General features: G+C 42.1%; 2 protein-coding genes across 6 annotated transcripts in view; one reads left to right on the top strand and one right to left on the bottom strand.

Annotated features, from left to right (window-relative positions):
- Positions 1-4,092, top strand: part of LOC137356957 (structural maintenance of chromosomes protein 6-like) — a 204,418-nt gene extending 200,326 nt beyond the window's left edge. For 3 of the 4 annotated variants that reach the window (XM_068022867.1, XM_068022850.1, XM_068022860.1), the window contains one exon: positions 627-4,081. In XM_068022867.1, coding sequence (XP_067878968.1) covers positions 627-738 — 112 coding nt within the window. In that variant the 3' untranslated portion in view covers positions 739-4,081. Of the gene's footprint in view, positions 1-626 lie in introns of all 4 variants that reach the window. The other variant, XM_068022873.1, reaches the window with a different exon arrangement.
- Positions 3,618-27,976, bottom strand: part of LOC137356978 (visinin-like protein 1) — a 164,330-nt gene continuing 139,971 nt past the window's right edge. For both annotated transcript variants that reach the window (XM_068022886.1, XM_068022889.1), the window contains exons 3-4: positions 11,290-11,505; positions 3,618-8,231 (exon numbers count right to left, since the gene is read on the bottom strand). In XM_068022886.1, the coding sequence (XP_067878987.1) occupies positions 8,034-8,231; positions 11,290-11,505 (414 nt within the window). In that variant the 3' untranslated portion in view covers positions 3,618-8,033. The remainder of the gene's footprint in view (positions 8,232-11,289; positions 11,506-27,976) is intronic.

Raw genomic sequence — 27,976 nt, 5'->3', positions numbered from 1 at the left:
TGTGCCACAGCCATTTTCAGATGCATAAAATGCATAAAAGTACAAAGTGGCAGGCAGGAAGCTTACACTCATGGGGATGGGGCTTTTCCATAGGTATCAAGGCCACACATCAGAACTATTTAAAGCAATGCATCAAATATTTAATTAAGGATCCTACACTTCTTGTTGCCTTTCACAACATCCCAAAGCACTTTACTGCCAATGAAGTACTTTTGAACAGTATTCACAGTTGTAATGTAGCACACAAGGTCCCACAAACAGCAATCAGATAAATAACAAAATATTCTGATTTAGGTGTTGAGAAGTTGAGTCTCGCAATTTCTTTTGTAATATTCAAAATTAACTATGTAGTGGTTTCAACTTTATATTAGGTGTATGGTGTAGTATAGTACTACAAAGGCGGTGGAATCATTTGCATTGTTAGTTCCAAATTTAAGTTTGTGCTGTTGGAGCAGATGTGGAGTGAACCCAGGTGACAAGGATCCCACATTAGATAAATGACAGATCCTATATTCTGCACTCGATCAGTGAAATTATTTGAATCTTGAAATAGTTTCAGATGAAATAAATATTAATTTGTACTTGTGTTTGATCTCGAGAGGTAATTTGGAAATATTCTGTTTCAGATTTTTGCCTGACAATTACCTTATTAGAATTCTTCATATGCCTGACCCTGAAAGAGGACAGACTACACTGCCCTTTGGTTCCCAGGAAGAATCAGAAGACTCGGATGATTAAATGACCTTTGACATTTATTATCATGCACTTTTAATATTTTTTAAATGGAGTAAGTGGATGTTGGAGGACACTGTGGTGGGGGTGGGGGGCGGTGGTGGGTGCTGTATTATCGAATTAGTAAGGAGCAATTGGATTTTAAGAAAGTGTTTGATAACATATCACATAAAAGGCTGGTTAACAAAATTGAGGCTCATAGAATAGGAGGGTCAGTGTCCAATTGGATTAAAAAAAAATTGGTTTAAGGACAGAAAACACCAAGTCGTAGTGAATGGTTGTTTTCAGTGCTGGGACCACTGCTTTTTTGCTATATATAAATGACTTGGATCTTGGAATACAGAGCAGAATCTCAAAATTTGCCGATGACACCAAACATGGAGATGTGGCAAACAGTGAGGATGATACAAATTGCCTGCAACAGGACATAGATAGGCTAGCAGAATGGACAGAGAGGTGCCACAAGGAATTTAATACTGACAAGTGTAAGATGATGCATTTTGGCAGAAGGGTTAGGGCGAGGCAATATATACTTAATGGCACAGTTCTAAAGTGTGTACAGGAGCAGAGTGGCCTGGGGGTGCATGTGCATGGATCTTTGAAGGTGGCAGGACATAGTGAGAGAGTGGTTAGGAAAGCATACGGGATCTTGGGCTTTATAAACAGAGGCATTGAGTGCAAAAACAGGGAAGTTATGCTGAACCTTTATAAAGCTCTGGTTAGGCCTCAACTTGAAGTATTGCACCCCATTCTGGTCACCACACTTTAGGAAGGATGTGAGGGTCCTTGAGAAGGTGCAGAGGAGATTTACCATAACGATTCCGGGATTTTAGTTACAAGGTTAGGTTGGAAAAGCTGGGGTTGATGAGATTGACGGGAGATTTAATAGAAATGTACAAGATTATGGCAGGCTTAGATAAGTTAGACAAGGAAAAACTGTTCCCATTAATTAATGGTACAAGGACTAAGGGACACAGATTGAAGGTTTTGGGCAAGAGATGCAGGGGGAATATGAGGAAGAACCTTTTTACGCAGCAGGTGGTAATGACCTGAAACTCGCTGCCCACAGGGGTGGTAGAAATGGAGACAGTCAATGACTTCAAGAGGAAATTGTATGGCACCTTGAAGGAAGTAGACTTGCAGTGCTACGGGGATCGAGTGGGCAAGTGGGACTAACTGAACAGCTCCATAGAGATCCAGCATATACTCGATAGGCCAAATGGCCTCCTTCTGTGCCGTAAATGACTAACTACAGGTTTTTGGCTTACTGATTCTCAGCATAGAATAATTAAATGTAACAATCTGCTTATTTGGTGATTATAGATAAAGCTGAGATTATTCCCTCTAAGGTTCATCATAACTTGTATTCATTTTGTTCAGGACATTGTATTTTGCGCCTCTAACATGCAGGATGCATGGAAAGAATTGTAAGATGGATTATTTGATATCAGTATCACTTCTATTTTGTTGAGAAAATGTCTTTCCAAGCAGTCTGCTGACATGATGATGGTAGTGTCAATGACTCAATGAAGTCAATTCGGCAGGAAAATAAAATGTTTTTAACAACATTGGCTGAGTCCTGTGCCTAACTGAGGTATAGAGACAGACAGAGAAATAGTAGAGGAATGAAAGGTCACACAATCATAGCATCCATAAGAATTGGCCAGGTTGAAACTGGGAAGTCAAGGGGTTAATTTTACAAGTATGCATTGGTGGCTACAAGCCTTGGAAGCAGCACGCCTGCAATTTTTGAAATGTGCTGGAAGTGGATAAGATTCCCTGCCAACAGACTGAGCCAGCAAATTGCCTCCAAAGTGCCTAAAACACGATACTTCGGCCTTTATACATGTTAAAATATTTTGCAAATTACAATTTTAATGTTGGTTAGAAATTTATTTTTTTACTTGTGTATAGTCATCTAGCTAAGGAAACAATGGGACGGATTTTTCTTTGCTGCGGGCTAGCGGTGGATAAGGAGGCAATATTAGACGATGAAACCTGTGTTTTCCAAGCCCTGCTATCACTGGAAAGGCTGCCAGCTACCTCTTCCTAATCAGCTGCATACCAAGGTATGCAGGGGACAGTCCACAATTCTTTGGCCAAATCCCTCCTCATAGCTGTTGCATTTGCTTTCCCCAGGGACTATCGAGGGAAAGGTGTCAGTAGGCCTGAAAGCAATAGTGGTAAGTCCAAAAATCCCTCATTGGAGAGAGATGACCTAGCAGTTGCCTCATCTCTATCTATAATGGCCCATGATATGTATTTTTTAACCTCTGGCCTTGAATGCTGCAGCAGTCACTGCCTGGATTTTCCTGTTCTACAATGGATAGGGGATGGGGCACCCTCTTAGGATCCCACCCTACAAATGAGATGACCCTTGACCCAAGAAACTAAGTCACAACCAAGGGCAGGGATGGCACTCCACTGCTATCCAATTGTGAAGATGAATCCAGCCCAATGTAGCCAAATGAATTTAGAAGAAATACTTAAATATTTTGATTGGTCAGCTTTATGGTATTTGCTTGTTCATGAATGATAGACTGGGGAAAAATTGACCCAGTTGCTCTAATTTGTGCTGCTCACTCATTCCTCATTGTTACCTTTTTCTACCTGTATGGTGACGAGAGTTACTCTTAATTCATGCATGGATACTTGATTGGTAATTGAACAAATACTGATTATTTGAACCAATCTTAATATTTTACCCAATTGATGGATGAAACCATTGATATGTGATGTCTTGTAGGTGTAATGCCTTTGAAAGGTGTGACACTACAACTGTGTACATGATGCAATATTTTTAAATATAGAGATGGGCCTTCACGTGTTTTAAAATTGATCTATGTAGATTAACCAGAAGAAATGACAAATTTGGTTTTCATGTTAAAGTATGTCCATGCCACTGTTTATTTGTTTCACATAGTAGCACAATTTCATTTTAACAATTCTGGGTTTTGTTTTCTGCACAATCTCATTTAGAAGATATATTAATGATTTATGTATCGATTCATGACATTTATAAAAGCCATAACAAACATATAGGTACTGCACCGAACACTTTTACCAACATTTTGTTTACATTGCATACATAAAAGAGAAAGGTTTGGTAAGCTTTATTCATTACCCTTTTGCCAGACTAGATAAATCATTGTCCTGGTTAAGTAAAAAATATAACTTCTAAAATTTCAAAACGTTAAAGGGGTAATTTTCCAACTTCACACTGCCACTAGGCAGTCTCAGCTGCTGAGAGTCCATATCAAAATTCGTGCAGAACAAGCTCACATTTTTGCTATGCACTCCCACTGGATTAAAGGTGACCGGTTATTTTTAAAGTTGTAACTTTTGTGCATTTAGCTTAACGTAGTCATGTTTTGCATTCAAAACTCTAAATTACCAATCAATAAACAATCTATTAAAGGGAAGTATATTCTAAAGATGTCTCCCTAGTTCTAAATGCAATAAGGTTTTTACATTCAACTTTATTAACTTGATTTAGAATTGCTATTGGGTAATCTGGAAACATGCATTTTGTGTCGAACCTGTCTTCATTGGGCTGAAATTTCAGCACAGTTGAGCCTTCTATGCCGCATTGCTGGATCAACACATCCAAATACAGCAGTTAACTGACTACTCTAAATTTTCCACTGGTTTATTTAAATAATTATTCATAGCTGCCAAGGTAGCCTGAGCCTCGTGCAGAGAGCCAACCCAATGGAATAAGTGGACAATGCAATCAGCAAATTCAAGGGATGTGTGCTTTTAAAGTTAGTGCCTACATAGCGGGACAAATATTTATTTTGGTGTTTGTCAAGCTTCAAAATGAAGTTCAGATATTTTTCAAGCCTGTCATGGTCAAGGGAAGAGGATCAGGTAGAAATGAAATAAAATCCAATGTTACAAAATAAGATTCTGTGGCCATAGTGATACAGCACCTGACCTCCTGTTTAACAGATGTCTAAATGAGCTTGTGGTTGCATGTGGAGAGTTGCCCAATTTCACACTGAAAGGCACCATTCCAAGAGAATGGCAGCATACTATTCTTGCCAGCAGGTGGTAAGTATGTCTAATACAGTGTACATGGGAGCTGCAAACAGATGGAGATGACACATTTAACAGAGTTTATCAAGGAAACACAATCCAACAGTACTGTGTATCTCGTCCGTAGCCCCAAGATTCCTTGCCACAAAGTGTTGTGCATTTTCACATGAACTCCTCACTCATACCAAGTCCTCACACAACTTTACAGTTTTTTTTTTTCATTTCACACATACCTGTAACTTAGGCAAGCATACCTTCTAGATGCAAAGTAGAATCCAAAACTTTTATCATACTCACATTTTTCAAGGCCATATACCTCACCATTTTAGAATTAACTAGACTGCATGATTCCATAACTCTATGATTCACGGTCATTTAGTGACACCTAAATTGGTGTGCAGGTTGTGTACAAGTCAGTCTTTGTGTGTGGGCTCCAATAACTTAATGCAACCAGATGCTACCTTGAGAACATAATCCTAAAGGTGCATAAATGTCTGTCTGGAGAAAGACACAGATTAAATGCACATCTCTACTGACCTTCCTAAGGAGATGAGGCTGGGCTGGTGGACCATATATGTGGTCAGTGGTGGGCCTGGGCAATTAGTCTTATATGCAGGCAAATTAATCCTCTGAAAATGCTTCTTGTTCTCTGGTTTGTGAGGGTAAGAGGAACTTTAAAAGAACTACTTGTCCTACCAGCATGACTGTTGAATAGTGTAGTAAAACTTCCTTGAATGGTCAGTGCTTTAAAAAAAAAAGAAAAATTTTTTTACAAAAAAACTAGATTAAAGTATAACATAACACAAAAAATGCATGTAAACAAATGCAACAAAAGAAAACCAAGAGAGGCCATAAACAAAAACTCACCAAATGAACATACAGCTTTGAGAAAAGCAGCAAGAATTTTCTGCATGTCTATACACCAGCTGCCAACTGCTGTGAAACTTCTTTTAAGAGTGTAGCGCTATTATTGTGAATTCCCAGCTCAAACCAGTGGAGGAATCAAGACTGGGAGACACACCTCCATTAAAATGTTATTGATCTCTTTATTGCGGCTCATGTCACAGTCTCTAGTACCGCCTTTGGAAACGCCAGGCAGAACATCCAGAGCACCTTTGTAGCACAAGGTTCCTGCCTCCAGCGCACATTTAAGCCAGTTTTGCATAGGAGCAGAATTTCAGGCCCCAAGTGAAGCAACAAGTTGCATTTATAAAGCACCTCTAACATAGCAAAACATTCCAAAACGCTTCACAGGGGCATTATAGCGAGCCACGTAAGGAGATATTAGGGCAAATGGCCAAAAGCTTGGTCAAAGAAGTAGGTTTTAAAGGATTATCTTAAAAGGAGGAAAGAGAAATAGGCAGCTGGGGGGCAGGGGGGACTTCCGGAGTTTAGGGCCTTGGCAGTTGAAGGCACAGCCGCCAATGGTGAAGCAATTAAAATCAGGAATGCACAAGAGGCCAGAATTGGAGGAGTGCAAATATCTCGAAGTTGTAAAGCTGGAGGAGATCACAGAGATAGGGAGGAGTGAGGCCATCGGGCGATATGAAAATAAGGATGAGAATTTTAAAACGGAGGTGTTGCTTCACTGGGAGCCAATATAGGTCAGCGAGCACTGGGGTGATGGATGAACAGGACCTGGTGTGGGTAAGGACATGAACAGCAGAGTTTTGGATGACCTCAAGTTTGCAGAGGGTACAACATGGCAGGCCAGCCAGGTGTGTGTTAGGATAGGCAAGTCTAGAGGTAACAGAATCATGGATGAAGGATTCAGCAGCAGATGAGCTGAGGCATGGGCAGAGTTAAGCCATGCTATGGAGGTGCAAAATTTTAGACAAATAATTCTGCTAGAAATAGTGTTTGCATCACCTCAATTTTTGCTTCAATAACAATATAAATGGAGACTGTCATTTGCACTCTTAATACACAGTGGAGGAGGTCACAATTGGCTACAGGATCATTCAGAAGCTTAAAACAGTAGTGACAAGGGGTGGCTGATATAATACTAAATGCTGGATTTTTCCTTTTTATGATATACAATTATGGGACACTTGTGTAGCGTATACTTCCCTTTAAACTAGTTTAGCAATGCAAGGGGGAATGTTGAGAAATAGTATTTTCAAGAATGACTCCAGTTGTTTTCAAATAAGTCACAAATCATGGTACAGTACTCCTAGAATTGATATTAGATTACAAGTGGAATTTACTAGCACATTGTTAAGTAGTAAACAGAACAAGGCCTTTATGTTGTTTATTTCTCCCTTTTCAAAAAGGATAGCATGTTTTGTGTCTTAAAACTTACTAATGCAGTTTGGTATTTTCTTCTTTCTCTGTAATGACATCAATTAAAATGTTTATAGGATTTCTATGAATATAAACCTCAACTGCCAATAAGATGCAAGTGGAAAAGCTGTAAAAACAGTTTAAAAATTTGCTATCAACACATTTTCTTGTAGCTGGTGACAATTTGTAAAGTGGAGTTGCTACTAAGGTATTGCAGGAAAAATCTAAGCTAAGGTCAAATACATTAGAGGATCTTACTGCTGGGTATTCTTAAATGTTTACTGTTACTACAAAATCATCTTGTCTGTTGAATTTCTTCAGCGCCATGTTTGAGTAAGATGCTAATTATAAATGCTGAATCCATTTTCTGCTAAATATTGCTGCAGTTTTATGAGGTATTTAGTCCTGTCTTTATATGATTTTTCAGGTTTCAAAGAATTGAGGGAAAAGCTTAACTGGACACAAATACCATTCATTTTTCATTTAGCAAGCAGATCTGTGTAATGTAGACTGTTTTCTGATCAGATAATCTGTTGCCAATAGTTTCAAAAATTCATGTCTCAGATCTGCTACAATGGTTAGAGGAAAAAGAAATGATTTATTATAAACAGGTACTTTGACACGGAAATTCAGTTTCATTCCCAGTAAGTGAAACACATTGCAAGCTCCAGTGGAACATGAACAATAATAGCATATTTTAATGCAACACGATACTGATGCACAGGCCTCCAAGGAATGAATTTAAGATGGTAATGAAATTGCGCACACTTCACTTTTGGCAGTTTTTATATTAATTTAAACTTTTTTGCATATGACATTCTCATGCACACAAGTGTTTCAACACAAGAAGCAAGTCCATTTAAAGGTAGTCCAAGCACTTTGTTTTTGTGTGTGTGTGTGTGTGTGTGTGTGTGGATGTAGCTGCAAACTGAATGAAACATTTGAATTTTGTGCAGTCCATTATATGCATTACTGACGGCTCATTTCTGAATGTCACATTGCAGGAGTAACACAATTGAAGGATCACTCTTTGCCGCTTCTTTGAATTCATCCAATGTAATCTGGTCATCATTGTTCTTATCCATCTTACTGAAAATCTTGTCAACTCGCTGTTCTGGCGTCAAACCATCTTCATTCATTTTCATCATTATGACAGTTCCCACCATTTTATAAATAGCCTTCATGGAACAAAAACAAAAATAATTGATTTAATTTAAAGTGAAAATCAAAATCATATACTTTGCACTGTTTCAAACTTTGTGCTTTAACTACAAGAAAACATTGTGGTAGTGCGTTCCACATAATTTAAACAAGGAGCAGTCAAGACGAATAACATAGATACTTTTAAGGGGAAGCACGATAAGTACAAAAGAGAAAAACGACAAAAGCATATGCTGATGGGGTTAAATGAAGTAGGATGGGGAGGCTCATGTGGAGCATAATGTCCGACATAGACCGTTTGGCTGAATGGCCTGTTTCTGTGCTGTAAATTCTATGCAATGAATCAGATTTCTTCAGCTCTTAACAGGCTGGAGGTATTAAATGAATTTCAGAATAGAATAACAGATGCAGGAGAGGGATTTATGAATGTTTAACACTTGCTTTCTGACAGCAAAAGTTGACTTGTTTATGAATTTCAACAGGATAGTGGAGGCAGAATGACATTATAGTTTCACACTATCATTTTATACACAGCTTGCATAGTGGAGCATTAATACCCTCTGAGGTAGATTGGCGGAATTCAAGTTCACACCTGCTTTCCCCTCACATACACAGTTTCCTTTCTGAAAGCCTTTTCCCCAAGTGGAAGCCAGTCACTTCATCACAGGGAGAGAGAGATGATAAAGGATGAGTCATTCAGCAGGTGAATTTGGAATACCATTGACCTAACAAATCATATGTTTACTTTGTCTGCTATAAGCTATGCATAATATTGAGAGAAAAGCAAAGAGAAATATAATTACTTAAGGGTCTAATGATGCCAATAGTGAAAGTTTTTCTTTCTGGATATTGGCATCCTTCCAGATGAAGGATGATGAACATGCAGCAAACAATCCATTTAGGTGGAGTGTCTTCTCTTGGTGCACTTTTGCTGATGGCTGTGAAGGGCAATCTTTGAGAGGCAGGTCTGCCACAAGTGCTGCACGTGCAACTGCCCAGTGACGCTGTGAGTTATTGTTTTTAATGTTGGCGCCTGTTGCCAAGCTGCTGTAGTAATTGCTCATCGTGGTAGTGCACACCAGTCCGCAGGACGTGTCACCATTTCCCTCTTATGCCAGCTGGTGACTCCCAGGTGAGATAATTGACATTTAAGGGCTTCATATCACGCTCACAAGCATCCTTGAAACACAGCTTTGGGTGCCCCACTGGTCATCTTTCTATGAAGGGTGTAATATGCTTGCGTTCTTCTATCACCTGAACTTTTTTTCATGATGCATCAAGGGCAGTTTTGTTCATTCATCAAATGATTGAGGACTCACCCTGGCAGCAACAGGCAGGCAGCACGGCAACTCCACTAACTTTTCTCCCATTTTAGGCACTGTTTGCAAATCGCCACAAAATGTTAGGTAAAAGAAAACCAAATGTGGGGCCATGACCTACGGTCTATGGGCAAGTAATGATACAGCATAGGAACACAGGAATTGCTAGATGAAAAAAGACTACGGTCCATCTGAGAATGGTTACAGCACAGGAGGAGGCCATTCAGGCTTCACTTCAATGTTAAAATGCGATCATTTCTGATCCAGATACCAAAATTCGATTAGACTAACCAAAACTTCCACTGCTCAAATTCTGACTAATATTTGTCAGTTCTGAGTGGCTTAAATCAGTGGTCCTTTTTTAGGACTGCTGGAGGCCACAAAAAAGCACCCAACACTTTGAGAAATGTTGTCTTTCATGTCCCCCTCTTGCTCACCTTCAGCCTGGACTCACCTGTGGGCCTTGGCACCAGCCAAAATTGATCAGGACTCAATCAACATGCTGCATCAGGGTATCTGATTGGCATCTGCAGCTCATTGGAATTATGATGATGAAGCTCCAGCACTGACTTATGATGGTCTTTGGGTCTCTCAAATCTAGCTCTTTTTTGCTGTGCACTGCCGGAAACGCACCCGATTTTGGGATGTTCAATTTCTACCCCAAGGAGTCCAAACAGTGATCTTATAGTAGTATACAAAGTAATAAAATAGTAAAGATAAGTTTGGAAAATTAATTAATTGGAGAAATCAGCATAAAGGGCCATAGGTTCAAAATTGATAAAAGGCAAATTTAGGACTGCTATCAGGAAGTTTTTCTTCATTCAAAGAATGATCGATGCATGGAATGGAAATGGATGTGAAAACCCTGTAATCATTTGAGAACTAATTGAATGCTGCAACAGAGAACTTTATAGCTATTTTGGATGAATAAACTAATATGGTCACAAATAGCCTTCCTCATCTGTAATTAATTTGTGAAAAAGTAATACTCGTACAAAAAAAGGACATAATGCATCTCAAAACATGCAGATGAAACTATTTCATTTTCCAACTAGCACCAAAAACTCCAACACATCTTTAAAGAGTCAATTCTTAAAGGCTGGGCCAGTCCAAACAGCCATATATTTTATACAAGTATACAGTGGTGTGGGGAACCAGGTGCCATAAAATACATGTAATCCAGGACTGATTTGCATAGGAATCGGAAGTGAAACAAGGCTAACATTGGCCAGCAGATTGTCCCGTAAAAAGGCTAACAGCGAACGGAGGCACAGTGAATGATGTACACTGACATCCTAAGTTGCTTCTTTGATCTATGCTCCCAATTCTGTAAAGGATAATCATTTTCCCCATTTGGGGTTCTTGGAGAAAGAGAGTGGCTGTTCTTGGTTGGGGGGTGGGGGGGGGGGGGCGGGGGTAGTGGAATCCTCATCTGTCAGAAGTTCTGTATGAACTTCAAGCAAGCTGAATGTTATTTTCTGATCACAGTCAGAAAATCATCCACAGTGCAAAACTGAATTTCAGGGGTGTGCAGCCAGTGGGCAAGGTTCCCTTGCTGTTTTCCTATTTTTTTTTAAACATTAAAATATTGAAAGTCATAACTTTTCTGTTCCAAGTGTTTAATGTAAATACACTTGTGCTAAAATTAAGCAAAAAAGATAATCCAAACTCTTTGTATTTGACCTAAAATTGGGGTGTGATTGTACAGGTTAGTGGATATTAAACAGCAGAACTTTAAAGAGGCATCTTTCCATACCTCTATGATCTCCAACATTTCCACTCTTGTAATTTTACCATCACCATCTAAATCATACATATTGAAGGCCCAATTTAGCTTTTGTTCAAAGCTTCCTCTTGAAGTAATAGAGAGTGCGCAAATAAACTCTCTGAAGTCGATCGTCCCATCACCATTTTTATCAAAGGTTCTGAAGGCATGTTGAGCAAACTTGGATGCATCTCCGTAAGGGAAAAACTGCAAGGAAAAAGAGTGCATGTATTAAATAAAGAATTTAAATCAGGCTTCTTTTTGATTTGTTATGTTCCATGTAGTCAATTCATTAGAAGACCTAGGGATAGTTTTTAAGAAATTTCAGATCATCATCACATATTCTTCATTGCATCCTAACTAGAGTTCCTTTTACACACTTATAAAACAATAACTGAATGAGGAGGTGCAGTGTCAGGTCAGGTGACCCTCATTTCAAAAGGATCTATTAATAAATTTTGGCAATTTTTGGCAAGAAGTAGGTTCTATTTGCTGACACCACAAATATTGAGCTTTAGAAATTTAGGTAAGTTAAAAATATAGCAACTCTGCTCATAATCATGTAGGAAGCATGTTTACACAGCCATTGGCCTGAACCCTCTTGACCGTTTTCATTTTTACTTCTAACCAGAAAGTCAAACGCTTTGCACAAGAATGTATGGAAATGAAGTAGGCTACAAGTGTAAGGAAGAATGATTTACCAGGAACAACAGATGTGGCAAACTTCAATGGCATAATCCAGCCCTGCAAGTGGACCATACACATGGAACTGGTCTCCACGATCTCTCTGAAAGAGGGCCACCATGTTCAGATTGTCAATAACTTTACTATTCAAGTACTGCATAGCAGAAATATGATACCATACAATGATATAACACAGAAGGAGGCCATATTGCCCATCATACTTGTGCCAGCTCTTTAAAAGAGCTATCCAGTTAGTTACACTCCCCTGCTTTTTTCCCATAGCCCTGCAGGATTTTCCCCTTCAAGTATTTTCATGAATCCAAGCCCCTTCTGAAAGGTATTATTAAATCTCTTTCAGCACCCTTTTATGAAGTGCATTCCAGATTATAACAACTCACTGTGTAATACTTTCCCCCTTGTCACCTCTGGTTCTTTTGCCAATTATCTTAAATCTGTGTCCATTAGTTACCAACACTTCTGTCACTGGAAACCATTTCTCCTTACTTACTCTCATCAAAACCCTTCAAGATTTTGAACACTATCAAATCTCCCCTTAAACTTCTCTGCTTTAAGGGAGAACAACCACAGTTGCCCTAGTACCTTCACATAACTGAAGTCTTTCATCCCTACCACCATTCTGGTAAATCTCTTCTGTACCCTCCCCAAGGCATTGACATCCTTTCTGAAGTGTGCTTCCCCAAATTGGCCACAATACTCCAGCTGACGCATAACCAGTGATTTATAAAGGTTTGGTATAACTTCCTTGCTTTTGTACTATATGCCCCTATTTATAAAGCCAAGGATCCTGTAAGCCTTTTAAACAGACCATTCAACTTGTCCTGCCCCCTTCAAAGACTTCTGTATGTACACTCCCAGGTCTCTCCGTTCCTGCACTTCCTTTAAAATTGTACCATTTAGTTTATCTATCAAAAAGTATCATTTCACACTTCATCTGCCATTTCACCAGTATGTCTGTGTCCTCCTGAAGTGTGGTACTATCCTCCTCATTGTTTACTGCATTTCCAAGTTTTATATAATCTGTAAACTTTGTAATTATGGCATGTAGACCCAAGTCCCATTCACTAATATATATCAAAGGAGCAGTAGTCCAAAAGTCCTAATACTTAGCAAGATCCCTTTCAACTCACTGAAGTTAGCCCTCCTCCAGTTAAGTATTTTACATTTACTTGTTCCTTGTTCTTTTCCATATCTATTCTAGACCTGGTGATAGACCTGTTCCCTAGATGCTTCCCTACTGAAGCACATTCTGCTTGCCCCATTTCATTCCCCAGAACTTGATCCAGCATTGCTTCCTTCCTGATTGTGCTGGAAAACACTGATCGAGAAAGCTCTCTTGTACACATTTCAGGAATTCCTACCCCTCCTTGTCCTTAACACTGATACTATCACAGTCTATATTAGGATATATTGGGGCAGCACAGTGGCGCAGTGGTTAGCACCGCAGCCTCACAGCTCCAGGGACCCAGGTTCAATTCTGGGTACTGCCTGTGCGGAGTTTGCAAGTTCTCCCTGTGACTGCGTGGGTTTTCTCCGGGTGCTCCGGTTTCCTCCCACAGCCAAAGACTTGCAGATGATAGGTAAATTGGCCATTGTAAATTGCTCCTAGTGTAGGTAGATGGTAGGGAATATGGGATTACTGTAGGGTTAGTATAAATGGGTGGTTGTTGGTCGGCACAGACTCAGTGGACCGAAGGGCCTGTTTCAGTGATGTATCTCTAAATAAAAATAAATAAAATAACTGAAATCCCCCAATATCACCACTCTGTAGTTCTTGCATTTTCTGTAAATTGTCTGAAAACTTGCTCCTCTATATCCTCTTCCTACTATTTGGTGGGCTACAGGATACATATGGTAGTATAATAGCTCCTCTACGGTTCCTTATTTCTAACCAAATAGCTTTTGTCTTTGACTCCTCAAAAAGAATCTCCTTAGGGATGCATATTCTCAAGTTGTAGAACTGCAGTCATGAAGTGATCATGGTAATGGCAGAATTGTTTACTTCTTCCAAAATCTCACCCACATGGTAGGATTCTTAAATTTGTAACCTTCAAATCTGGCACTTTTGTTTGCACCTCCATATTCATAACACCATCACACATCCCACATATCAGTTCAAACTTCTGCACAGTGGCAAGACCTGTGAATGTTCAGCACAAACTCTGTTGAATAATATAGACACATAAGATATTTTGAACATCAGAACAAGTATGATATGGATCAGCTATGCATTCTGTTTTTGCATCACCTAGGAACTTCATAAGACTGAATAAACATGTTTATTATCAAAAAGTAGTCGTATTCAATTTAGAATTACAATTGTTAAAAAAGTTTTTCTTTCACGAAAGCAGGTTTTCTCTGATGCTAAATAAAATTATTTGTAAAAAGAAATTCAGCTAGATTACCCAGATGGGTAGAAATTCCAAAAATGCAGTTCAGTATGGACCAGAAATTGCTGACACCCGCTATTACTGAGTCATAAAAAAATCCAGCAATTTGCGGAGTGGAAGAGATATGCAGGATTCCTGATTCCCCACAAATTGCTGGACAATGTGGGACACTGTGCCATTATTTGTCAAAGCAGATAAAAATCCCTTCTCATAAAATTGATGGATTTAGCACATTAATAAGAATAATTCCTGCCAAATCAATTTAGGGCTTATAATTAATGTCATAGAAGATCTTGTTAATGACATGATTTATGGTCCTGACATGACACTCAACCTTAGAAGCCCATGAAGGGAACTATGAAGCTGTGGAGTTTCACTCCAGCAGGTAGTGAATTGTTCTTTGAGGTTTTAAAAAAAAATTATCTGTCTTGTGGCAGTCTTGAGATTCACACTCCTGATTAATTGCTGTGCAACATAATTTCCAGAATGCAAAGCTGCTTCAATATTCAGAAATGCAAATTAGGTAGATTTTGTTCAGAAACTAATATTTTGCAATACAGTACATTAGAAATTTGAGACATAACATCGTAAGTAGTTCCATGTTTAGGAGGAAAAAGGTGACGTTGAACCTAAGGTCCCCAATTTTCTCCACCAATGGATTTTTTAAATGTCCTGTCTGGCTCTGTTGCAGACTAATTGATAGAGATTGATACTATGATTGTTCAGCAACTCCAGTATCACTATTGACATTGCACTATATTTGCACTGGAAATTGTTGAAACATTGATAGGATAATGAGGCTGAAATATCAATGTCATGTCACATGTCCAGAAAAGAAATATTATATTCCTACTTTTAAGATACAGACTTTATTCAATGTGGAATCTTTGAACTTGACTTTTCCTTTAACAAAGTGGACACTGTGCTGCAAAGATGGTCACCAAAGGTCAGATGACCTGGCCTGTGTATTCAAACACTACCTCACTCTCTTGAAAGGACAAAAGGATACATTCCAGATAAGAAGTGTTGACTACACCCATCCCTGGAACCATCAAGAGGCATTCCTGAATTGAATGCTTTTCTTCTGAAACAAAAATTGTGAAGCTGCCATGTTATAACAGAATGATACTCATCCAAACATCAATAGATAACCATGGATTCCACATCCTGGTCCATTTTTTGGTCACACCAGGGGAGGAGGCCATGTGTCAAATAACAGAAATGCTAATGTGATGATTTTTTTTTAATCTTAAAAGGCAACCCTCTGGAGAGAGAGGGAGAGATCATAGCAACATCACAGAAGGCAGTCCAGTTGGGGACTGTGGAAAGATCCATTCTAAATAAGAAGCAGCAGCCCTGCTGCTAATGTGGCACTTCAACTTGGTGCAGCAGAGAATTGAAAGTGACTGCCACCTCCAGTCTGAAATCTTTACCACCAGAAATCTACAACACCTCAACAAGTTCAAGGCTACAAACACCCAGGCTTGCACCTTTAAAAGAGACTATCCTATTTGAAAGTCCAACAGGTTTACCATAAACCACGAACACCTACCACACCTTGAACTCTTACCCTTTACCTTCTATCTATCTTCTCTTGAGAGTGCATGTGAGAGTAAATTGCATGAGTGAGTGGTGTTGTGAACATTTTGGGGAATGAATATTGTTCAATAAACAGCTAATCTTCTGTTTTAAACCTACAAGAAACCAGTCATTTTCCGTTTATTTGACCCTAAAAACACTTGGGGACTAGCTCATCATTTTAAACAAAACACGATTACAGTCAGTTAGGAGGTGAACAGTGGGAACACCCAACCCTTTACCACCTGGCCATAACAGTCGTAGCTCAGCTCTGATGCATGTTCTGTCCATAATGCGACTACCAGGATGGCAGAAGGTGAACTAGATGGATATTGGGTATTTTTTGGTCTTCCTATGAAAGCAGTGCAATGGCTTACCCACTGGGTGCTCCATTGTTACTGATCATGACAAGTCAAGATTGTTTAACTCATTAATTTCTCAAGGACCAATACAACAATTCCCAAACACAACTGAATTACAATGTCCTCTTCTGCATTTTCTTTTAAATTCTTTCCTTAAATTTTCCTTTGTGCCTCTTTTTTGTCTCTCTCTTAAACTACTCTATTTCTTTTCCTCTCAGATTCTCTTTCTGTCTCTAATTTGATTCTAATTTACCCCCATTTCCTTCTCTACCATTCACTCAGTATTTTTCTCTATCCATTTCTCTGATTGGTAATGGAGATAGGCCAATGGGCATGGTGTTCGTTAGGTCCCAGAGATGACACTGACATCATTACATCATTTGCCTATCATTATTCCAACAATTTGCAGTGCAAATATAGTGCAATATCAGTTTTGAATTAAAATGTCCAATTAATGTAGTTTTCTATGATATACAGCATTGATGACCCAATGGCCCCACTATTCACCAGGGTGGGGTTCTGTAAAAGGGGTAGCAGTTATGGTTGGGAAGCCCAGAAGTCTTTATTCCTCTGAACACAATGGAGATGTGCATATTTTAAAAAAAAAGATTCCTCACTGGGAAGATAACCTGACTGAAAGGCTTGGCTGCCTGTCAGGTGGGGAAATCCTGTGGCACAAGGCCACTGTCCAGCAGCACATGGTTTTAGGTGATTGTTAAGGGTAGAAATCGTGATGGGTGTATAGTATATGATTGGGAGGGCAGGGGTGATCAAAGATCATGGGGGAGATCAGGGTTGGTGATTGCAGTGGTTGATTACTGTGAAATAAAAACAAATGCTGGAAATACTCATCAAGTCAGGCAGCATCCGAAAAGAGAGAAGCAGAGTTAACGTTTCAGGTCTGTGACCTTTCATCTTTGTTACCTCTTTGTTCCACCTCTATTAAAACTGGAAGTCGGTGGATTGGAGGCAGCTGGGGTCGGAATGCAGAATTTTAATACTTTAACCTCCTAGTTGACCAAACCTGCCAGTTGTTTTGGGTTTAAGCTCCCTCTTGCTATCTGGAAGCATATTCCAAAAACAATCAATCATTCATTCAGCAAGTGATTGGACTAGAAATTATTTTGTGTCAATAAGTTTTTAGGATGCTCTCATTGGACTTTAGTATAGTTGTGTGGAAAGAATTGCAACACGTTAGACAAATTACACTGCAAAGTCTATTCCTCTACATGGCCACCGAATTCATTACAATCCCAGCCCCAGAATTCTTTACAATCCTAACTAAGGAATTTGTTATTGACCGAACCACAGAATGCAATACAATCCCAATCTGGAATTCATTACAGAACTAACCCCAGAATTCATTATTGACCTCACTGTTGTGGTATACATTTAAGGGGTGTGTCTAAAACTACTGTGCATCACCAGACTGGATATGATGTATATACTCATGTGATCATCAGGTAGAAGATAGGAGCAATCCTAGAGACCAGACATGTTAACTAGCCTCCCAGATATTTTTGTATATAGTTTAATTTCTTCAAATAAAAGAACCCACTTAATTGAGTTACCAATCCTCTTGTGTGATTGGTGTGTTTGTGTAAAATAGAAAACACAGTATGGTGGCAGCTGGTGGTGTTTGAAGATTTGAAGTGGACATTTTACAGAACCTGCAACACTGAATGATTACCATTCAGACTTTTCGTAAGCCAAGATCTTTTCCAACAATGCATGGACCGTATCACGTGAAATTCAAGGATGCATCTGTATAGCAGTTGACATCACTGTTGTTGGCCAAACAAAACAGGAGCATGATCGAAATTTGCATCTCCTCATAGAAGCAGCACGTCGAAAGGGACATGTGTTCAACAGCCAAAAATGTAGCATCAACGTACAACAGATCAAATCTTTTGGGCCCATATGTTCAGATGCTGGCATCCATCCTGATTCTACCAAACTGGAGGACATTAATGCAATGCCCAATCTGCAAGATAAAAGTGATCTCCAACATTGCTCAAGTTTATTCAATTTTCTTTCACCAAATGTACCGAATTTTGCATTGAAAGCCTCATCTCTGTGAGAACTTCTGAAAAAAGAAGTTCCATTTATCTGGCAAGAGGGTCATCATCCGCTTGATGAGCTCACAAAGTCATTGACTGATGGACCATCAACACTTCAATTCTATGACCCAGCAGAGTAAACCGCACTAGTGGTTGACGCGTCACGAAAAGTTCTTGGAGCATGCATACTGCAAAAAAGGAAGCCTATCGCTTTTACTTCCAAGAGTTTATGTACAGCCCAAGTCACCCATTCGAATATTGAACAAGAAACCTTAGCCTTGGTTTTTAGAATCCAACATTTCCACACACACCTATTTGGAAAGAAGTTTATCGTGGAAACCAACCACAAGCTGTTTGAGATGATCTGGTGTGAATTGTTAACTAGTGCACTACTGAGATTACAGTGGCTACACATAAAATATAAGGCTATGACTGTGACATGTTACAAGCTGGCTTGTTCCATAGTCACACCGATACTTTAAGTCGTTTACCTAACCCATCTAAAACTGCAGACATTTTTTTAGATAGCAAATAGATCACATTGGTACAGAAATAGAAGACATTTTGCATATTGACCTCATGAATTTCGAGCAGTATAAATGCCAGCAACTGCAACAAGAAACATCCAATGATCCCCTATTGCAGCAGTTATGGACGATTGGGATTGGCAGGTGGCCAGACTCCTTCCAGGATGTTCCAGAGATTTTAAGACCATTTTGGCCTTAAAGAAATGAGCTCAGGATATCCCAAGGTGTTATCTTTGAGGGCAAGTAAGTCGTCATTCCAGAATCCCTTAGACTTCACATCCAACAACAATTGCACCAAGCGGATATGGGGATAGATCGAACCAGGAGAATGGCCAAGGATGAAGCAAGACATCGAAACAGCTGTGAGGGAATGTGAGGCATGCCAAACCTACAGGCCCAGTCACCACAAAGAACCACTGTTACCTCACGAAGTACCCATACATCCAAGGACCAGAATTGCAACTAATCTCTTTTGCATCCGCGGAGATGATTTCTTGGTTGTGATGGACTATTTCTCGAAATTCCCCATTATCCGTCAGTTACACAACACATCTAGTGCAGTCATTGCAGACACATTGGACTGAATTTTACCGGCCCCACGACGCCGCACGGCGGCGGCACCACAATCAGCAAATGGTAAACGATACTTACCTTTGCTGATTATGCAGCCTGCCGCCTCTCCATTGACACTTCCTGATTTTTCAATGAAAGGGCGGCTGTCACGTGCCGCCCCGTTCACGATTGGAAAAGCCAGCCGGTCCACAGAAGCAGAAGATTTCACGCCAGAAGGTAAGTTTCTTTTCAGGGGTCTCACTGAACATTCCTAAAGGGAGGAGGGAGGGGGGCATTACAGTGGTCTCACTCTGCGTACTGGAAGGGAGGAGGGAGGGTGATACACAGGGGTCTCACTCTGCATTCTTAAAAGGTGGGGGTCTGGGATTACTGGAGGGAAAGCTCTGCTGGCATGAAGGGATATATCGTGTACCATCTCTCCATTAATAGTGTACGCTCTGTGTTTGTGAAGGAGCAATGGCACACTAGGCACCCTGTGTGTTGGGAGGGTGCCAGAAAGGGTAGGAACATTAAGGTTATATGGATGGCGGGGACAATCGATTCAGCTTGTAGGGTCTTGATGTGGTCATGCTGTGCCACTCTGAGTGTGGGCAAAGATGGGCAATGCCATGGCACGCCACATAGTTGATCCAGGAAAGCAGCTGATGTACCAGTCAACACCAATGCATGCCCTGTTTGGAACCTTTGAATACATGAAAGATTCAACTTAATTTATCACATGGAAATAGGTACGGCACATCCTACATTGTGTGATCCTCTGCTTGTGAGGATCCGTATGAGTCAAAGGCAATACTAACAGGCAGATGCGATCCACGTAGAGACCCCCAGTCATGAGCAGCAGACCCCAAGGGGAGCTCGCCATTATGTTTGCCGTGCATCTACAGGCCCCACATGACACGCCATCGGATATCAGAGCACCAGTGTCAGAGGTGATTGCGCATATAGAGAAGGTGGTGACACGTCTCTGTGCTCTGCTCAAGGATAACCTGCAGCCCATGGGCTCCGGTGGACATCCCATGCCTTTCTTCCTCATAGTGGCAGCATTTCCCAAGCCTGATGCCTCTGCAGCTTTTTAGGGGCCCACCAGAGACCTTTGTGGGGCCAGACAGTCAGCAGTGCACCGCTGCATCAGGGAGGTCACCAGTGCCCTGCACTGGAGGGCCAGTGAATATGTCCGCTTCAGGACGGACTCTCTCATCCAGGCCCAGAGGGCCATTGGGTTCTGGCACCATTGCTAGAGAACCATAGGTTGTAATGTTCATAGACTGCACTCATGTGGCCTTCAGGCCTCCCACCAGACTATCACCTTAAAGGAGCCCTCTCAATCTTGGTGAAGCTGGTATGTGATCATCGCAGATGCTTGCTGCGAATGTGTGACTGCTTCTCAGGCAGCTGCCATGATACCTGGGTTTTGAGCCAGTCCCGGATGCCACCGCTGTTCACTGAACTGGCTCAGATGGAGGGGTGGCTTCTTGGAGATAATGACTATCCTTTGTAGACATGGCTCCCGACACCAGTGAGAGATCCCACCACTGCTGCAGAGGGGAGATATAACGCCAGCCACTGAGCTATATGAGCCACTATGGAGCAGGAGATTGGCGTGCTGAAAGAGCACCTCCAATGCCTGGATGGATAGGGTGATGCCCTGTACTATGGGCCGACAAGGCCAGCTCCTTTCTTTGCTGCTCTGCACAACTACGCACCCAATAGAGGCCAGGCCTGGCATGATGAGGAGAGACGTCAACAGGATTCCTCCTCGGACTATGAGGACGCTGAGGACCTGCAACATGAAAGAAACATAGGAGGGCAGTTGGCACCCAGGCTCTGCACACAGGGCTAGCACTGAGGTAGGGATGTACGGAAGTGTCTTATCAGACAAAGACTGCCCACTCCATAGGAACCGACATGAGCTTTGCAAGCCACACACCACACTTGCTCACCTGCTGTGCACAAGTCCACATCTATAGCGTTCCTGTGTAAACCATTAGAGGCAGCAGCTGACTGAGCCAATGTCCATGTCACTGCATCCATGGAGACGCTCATGAGTAATGGCAGCATGGCACTGATGTTATTGCATACGTTGGCTCTCCTGAAGGGCCAATGGTGCAAAGGGATGGGACATTGGTGCTAGATGCTGCCACATATTATTCACACAGAAAAAAGGTCACACACGTTGGTGAGAAACATTTAGCGAAAGACGTATTCACATTGCTGTGACACCCGCGCATTCGCATTTGTGTCAGTGTGTTCTCTGTAAGCCTCTGTAATACTTTTTATGGTCTACTTAAGTCTCACGTCCTGGAATGTGCAAATTTAAGGTTATTCACCCAGGTGTGGCACACCTACAAGAAGGAATGTTACACTTGAGTGGAAAAAGATCACAACTTCACAGGACACTGGGACACAGCAGGGTAAGTATGTGGTAGCAATGCGGAACGTGCTGGAGAAACTCAGCAGGTCAGGCAGCATCTGTGGAGAGAGAAGTAGAGTTAACTTTCAGGTCCGTGAACTTGGACAAGTTATCTCTGCTTCTCTCTCCGCAGATACTGCCTGACCTGCTGGATTTCTGCAGCACTTTATGCTTTGCTGCCAGATTGACAGCAGCCCCACTCTTCAGCAGTCAGGTCAGTATTCTTTGACAGCTGTCAGGAAGCTGATGCTGGAGAGCTTAAAATAGGACCCCAGCACCTACTGCACAACTGTCAAAGACTCTCTCACTGCGCTGAATGTCCCGCCTCTCCCCATGTAATATGGGGAGGGCGGCTCGGCGCCGTGATTCTAATGAGCCCCCATGCGTAATATCGCGGAGGCTTTGCGGCTGCTGCTAAGCCCGGGCACCCTGCTAAGTTGAAAGGGTGCCACCACACAGCACGGCGCCCGAATAAAATTCAGTCCATTGAGTGCAATCTTCAGTCTATTTGGATCACCTCAAAAAGTTGTTTCGGACAACAGACCCCAAAATGCTGGAAAACCATTCAAAATGATGTCTGAAAAGTGAGGATTTCACCATACTATCTCATCACCACACTATCCCAGGTCCAATGGCATGGTAGAATGTATGGTATGTACTGTAAAGTCCTTAATCATTAAATGTCGGAAAACCAAACATGATTTACACATCGCAATGCTACACCTTAGAGCGACACTGCTCAGTGCAATCATTTCTTCACCTGCAGAATTATTGTTCAGCAGACAAGTGCGAACAACCCTTCCCAGCCATCCTTGCGCAATACTTCCAGGAGCACGATTTGCATTCATTGAAGAACAGGGGAAGATGAATGATGCATACGACAGGCTTGCGGGCAAAGAATTATCCAACTTAAACATTGAACAAAAAGGTACGAATACAACACCCAACCGATGGAACATGGAATCCAGCAGAAATCATTTGCATCTGTCCAGAACCACAATCATATCAAGTACACGCACCCAATGGCATGACATTGCAAAGAAACCAATGCTAAATCAGGGAAGTATCAGAACAAGAAACACAAAAGTAGCCCAATCACAAGTAAAACACGATCTATGACACGATCCAACACAAAACTACTACAGACAACCAGAATTGAGAGAACATAAAGCAATCTCAAACCAACTTCACAGTAACCTGTTCTGAAGAAGGGTCACTGACCTGAAACATTAACTCTGCTTCTCTCTCCAGAGATGCTGCCAGACCTGCTGAGTATTTCCAGCATTTGTTTTTATTTCACAGTAATCAAGTCTGGGTGTATCAACAAACCTCCATTACACTTCAGTTTATCACTTTGTGTAATCACATATTGAAATACAACAGTTTTCTCGATGTTATGCAAATAGTTCCAATTATTTAGGGATACATCTTTAAGTTAGGAAAAAGGAGGATGTTATGATATATCTTTAAGGGGTGTGTCTAAAACTACAGTGCATCACCAAACAGGATATGATGTATATACTCAAGTAACCATCGGGCAGAATATAGGAGCAGTCCCAGAGACCAATCTCCATTGGTGTTAACCAATCTCCCAGTTATTGTTGAATATAGTTTAATCTATTCAAATAAAAAAAACACTTGAGTTATCAATCCTCTTGTGTAGTTGGTGTGTTTGTGTATAATAGAGAAAACACAACACTAACCACAGAATGCATTACAATCCCAACTCCGAAATTCATATTGACTTAATCCCAAAATTCATTACAATCTCAATCATGGAATTCACATTGACCTAATCCCAGCATGGATTACAATCCTAACCACAGAATTCATTACAATCTCCACTACAGAACTCATTACAATCCTAATCATGGCATTCATTATTCTCCAGGCAGAATGGTTTTCTAGGAGTATAGGGCCTGTGCAACAGCAAAAGGTTATGAGACTGAACTCTTTCCGACGTACCAAAAATTCAGATACTCAGAAACTAAATAATAATCATTTTAGGAACTCATCTATTAATTAAGCGAAGAGAGACCTTTAGTCTTGTGAAAGTAAGTTTTGCCATTTGGGAAAAGCAAACACCTTTCCTTATTTGGACATAGGCCGGGATTTTCCCTCAGCAGATGAGAGCCGTCTACTGACTGAAAAGATGGTGGCAAACCCGCTTCTGCCTGGCCTGGGGATCCGACCCGCATTTTGCGGTTCCCAGCCTTTAATTGTTCTGAGCCAGGACTTCCACCTGCTTGAGGCAGGAAGTCCTGCCTAATAGAGCTGCTGGCCAATCAGTGGGCCGGTAGTCCCAGCAGCGCCACAGGGAGCGGTGGCCACTGCTGGGACTGCAGCCTGCAGCCCAGCATCAAGAAAAAGATGTCGGAGAGCCCCGGAACCAAAATAGGTTTTTGTTGCCTCGCTGGGGGTGATCGGTCAGGTTGAGGCAAGGGTGGTCCATTGGGGGGGACGGGGCCGTATTGGGGGTGGTTGGGGCAGCCCTCCACCGGGCACACTGTACCTGATCATGAGGGCACCCCCCCCAGGCCGTCAGAGAGCCGCCTGCTTTTGTCAGCTTTTCTCGGGCCTGAGCCACCCGACTAGCCACGGGTATAATCCCTGTGGCGGTGGGCAGAGGCCCTTAAGTGGCTGTTAAGTGGCCACTTAAGGGCCTTGATTGGCCTGGGGTGGGCGGGCCGTTTTCCGCTGCCACTGCCCTGCATAAAGTGGCGGCGGAGTTGGGAACGGGTCGGGAAGGGTCCCCCGAGCTTCCCACTCCATTTTACACCCCCACCTTCCCACTCTTTGGTGGGGGGGGGGGCGGACAATTCCAGCCATGGTCCTTTTTGAGTACTGTATGATGAACTGTGATGTTGCAAAACAAAGATATTCCTTGGAGGCTGCGTTTGTCTGCTATATTTGGTGGATGTAGAGTGTAATGTACCCTCTGTACTTAACTTTCACTGATTAGGATGCCAACTGAATTTTCTTATTATGCTAAGCATGCTTGTGAGACAAAGGTTGACAGTTCTACAGGAAATTACATGCTTTGCATAATCCCAAAGAGGAGTCTCAAATCCACAGGTTCTGAGACTTCAATATTAGTGTGCTTGTTGATGTGAATGTTTAGTGCATTCATCTGAACTATTTCTCTAGCAGAGGCGAGTTAATATCAGTTCTAAATTAAGAGTGGTTTTTCAAGTGAACCTGTTAATATTACCTGTAAGATAACATGCCAGTTTAAACTTTTACGGCCTGATTTAGTCAATTCTGACAACATTCCACAGATGGCATGCCTTGAGTCATGGTAGCACAGGAACCATTGTATTCTGCGTAATACTTACCCTTAGAGCCTTCAGTCTTATTTAAAAATTATCTTGCTATATATCTGGGAATTCATCAACACATCAGAACTCTGTGGGAAAAGCAATCTTGTGGTCTTTAATTTTACTTGAGCTTTGTTAATTTTGTATTTGGCCATTCTGTAATTAAGGCTAAATGAAATAAACTGCTCAAGTCTGCATTGGCTAAGCTCCCCTTTCACTTTAAACATCTTGATCATATCCCTCTCACTCGTCTTCTCCCCATGAAATCAAATTCAGTTCTTTGAGCCGTCTCAATAAATTAGACCATGACATCTAGAATTATCCTTATGACTCTAAACGCTTTCCATGCATCAGTAATTTCCAGGAACAATGGGTTGAATTTTCCCAGCCCTGGGGTGATGGGCTTGGAGATAGGCAGGTGGGGTGTAGGGGGTGCTGAGAGCCACGTCAGGATGACTATGCAATGCATTCCTGCTGTTGGGGAAATTTCCCAGATGCGGGCCGCGATGCAGATCGGCTGCCCACTGGACAGAGGTGGGCAGCCAATTTAAATAATTAAGGCCCCAATTAAGGGCGATTTAGAGGGCCTGCCAGAATTTTGCCGGTGGCGGAGCAGTTCCCCGTTGTGTAGGGAGGCTGCCACCTCAGTGGAGGCTGGTCCCGGTAGCAGGCAAGGGTGCCATCGAAGTCGGAGGCTCCATTCCCCCAAAGCAGGCACCACCACCAGGAAAAGCCACAACCATGGCCCAAATGCTGCTGTCGGAGGGGTCTTCCTCTCCACTCCGAGGAGCCTACCAGCTTGGCCTCTCTCAAATAATTATTTATTTTACTGCCTCCATTTTGAGGTGCCCTCGATATCTCCTACACGCTTCAGCAGCACCCACTTCTCCTGGTGGGGCTGCCGAGGCTCGAGAGCTACCATCTCTGGGATTGGGCCAGCAGTATCAGGAGCCCTAAAGATGGCAAGCATAGAGGTGGCCAATCAGGAAAAAGCTCCCCTAATCTGGCTTGGGATCCCCATTTGGTCCTGAAGTCAGGGTCCCGAATCCTGCAGGAAAATCCTGCCCCAAGAACCTGAGAAAATAGGAACATAGGAACATCGAAGTAGGACATTCAGCCCATTGAGCCTGCTTTGCCATTCAATACGATTATGACTGATCATCCACTTCAATGCCTTTTTCCCCACACTATCACTATATCGCTTTATGTCATTGGCATTTAGAAATCTGTCAATCTCTGCTTTAAACACACTCACTGAAATTCTTCCCTCTCCTGCAGGACAAAGGTAGCACATAACCACAGGGAACAGCAGAGAACCAACAGGGGACAGGTACACGTGCATCTCCTGAGCCCTTTGGCAGAAATAGTGCTCTGCTTTACAGGGCCGGGTGTGGCTGAGGCCATTGCATCTAGTGTCACTGAGAACATTGAGAATGATATGTTTCTGCCTGATCCACCTTCTCAAATCTCACTTCACCCTCATTCTGCTATCTGACATGAAGTGTAAGCTGCAGATGGTGTGACCATGGACCTCTTGCTTTCCACCCCAACCCTCTCCTGGTCAACCAAGGCAGCCTCATCACGAAGGGCAGGGCAACACCAGACCTCAGAAGAATCTTCCTCACTTGATCTGACACTCTCAGCCACCAGCACTGTGAACTTTTGAGGGTGGTCTCGAATTGGATCAGTATGTGGAGGCTCCATCTCCTGTTAGTTGTTTGATTGTCCACCACTATTCATGACTGGATGTGGCAGGACTGCAGAGCTTTGATCTGATCTGTTGGTTGTGAGATCGCTTAGCTCTGTCTATTGCATACTGCTTTCGCTGTTTGGTATGCAAGTAGTCTTGCGTTGTACCTTCGCCAGGTTGACACCGAGGCATTCACCAACAAGATCTTATGTGCGTGGTTACACACCAACTGCATGTTAATGGAGCCCTTGCAGTCCATCTCCCCATTAACACATGGGGCCTGCAATGCTAAGCATATGCAGTCGATTGCACCTTGCACCATTGGGAATCCTGCTAACCTGGCAAATCCATGCGCTCTCTCCTCTTGCTTCTCTCTGGTCAGTGAAAAGACGAAGAAGTCCTCTCTCTCTCTCTATAGGGCTTCTATCACCTCTCTGATGCAGCGATAAGACAGTAAACTGTGAAATGTTGCTAATATTGCCTGCACTCACCTGGAAAATTCCACTAGCATAGAAATGGAGGGCAACGGTGACCTTGACGGCCACTGGCAGCACCATCCTTAACCTGCTGTGCAGCTGCAGGTGTGTTTGTAGGAGGTGCAAAGTTCAGTCACCAACTCCTTGGTGAAACACAGGTGCCTCAGGCACTGCTCCTGGCTGAAGTGGAGGTGGAAGTGCTGTCTAAATACACTTGGTGGGTAGGGCTTCTATTGAGAACCCCCCTCCGCCTCCTTCTGCACACAGCTTCCCCTTGCTGCCTCTGCTCCGTTTCCAAGCCATGCTGCAGTCCAAGAGGGACTGCAACTATTGCCCCCATTACTGAAGCAGGTTTTTTCCTGACAGGCCTCCCAACCTCTCTGATCTCCTTGCCAAAATCCTTACAGTCAGGCTGCACTACACTGGAAGTGTTCCGGCCAACTTTTATTTTGAGTTTTGGGCTCTGGAGCCAAATTTCTTCGGCAGAGTTTCCAAAGCGTTGATAGGCTGAGAGGTTCTCTGGATAGGGGCGAGGCCATGAAAGCATTTAAACATAAGGATTTTATATTTGAGGCATTTGGGAGACTGGGAGA

The sequence above is a fragment of the Heterodontus francisci genome, chromosome 3 (genome assembly GCF_036365525.1).
Source record: "Heterodontus francisci isolate sHetFra1 chromosome 3, sHetFra1.hap1, whole genome shotgun sequence".
NCBI lineage: Eukaryota > Metazoa > Chordata > Chondrichthyes > Heterodontiformes > Heterodontidae > Heterodontus > Heterodontus francisci.
The sequence above is the reverse complement of the archived record's forward strand: the minus strand, read 5'-3'. Positions and strand labels throughout refer to the sequence as shown.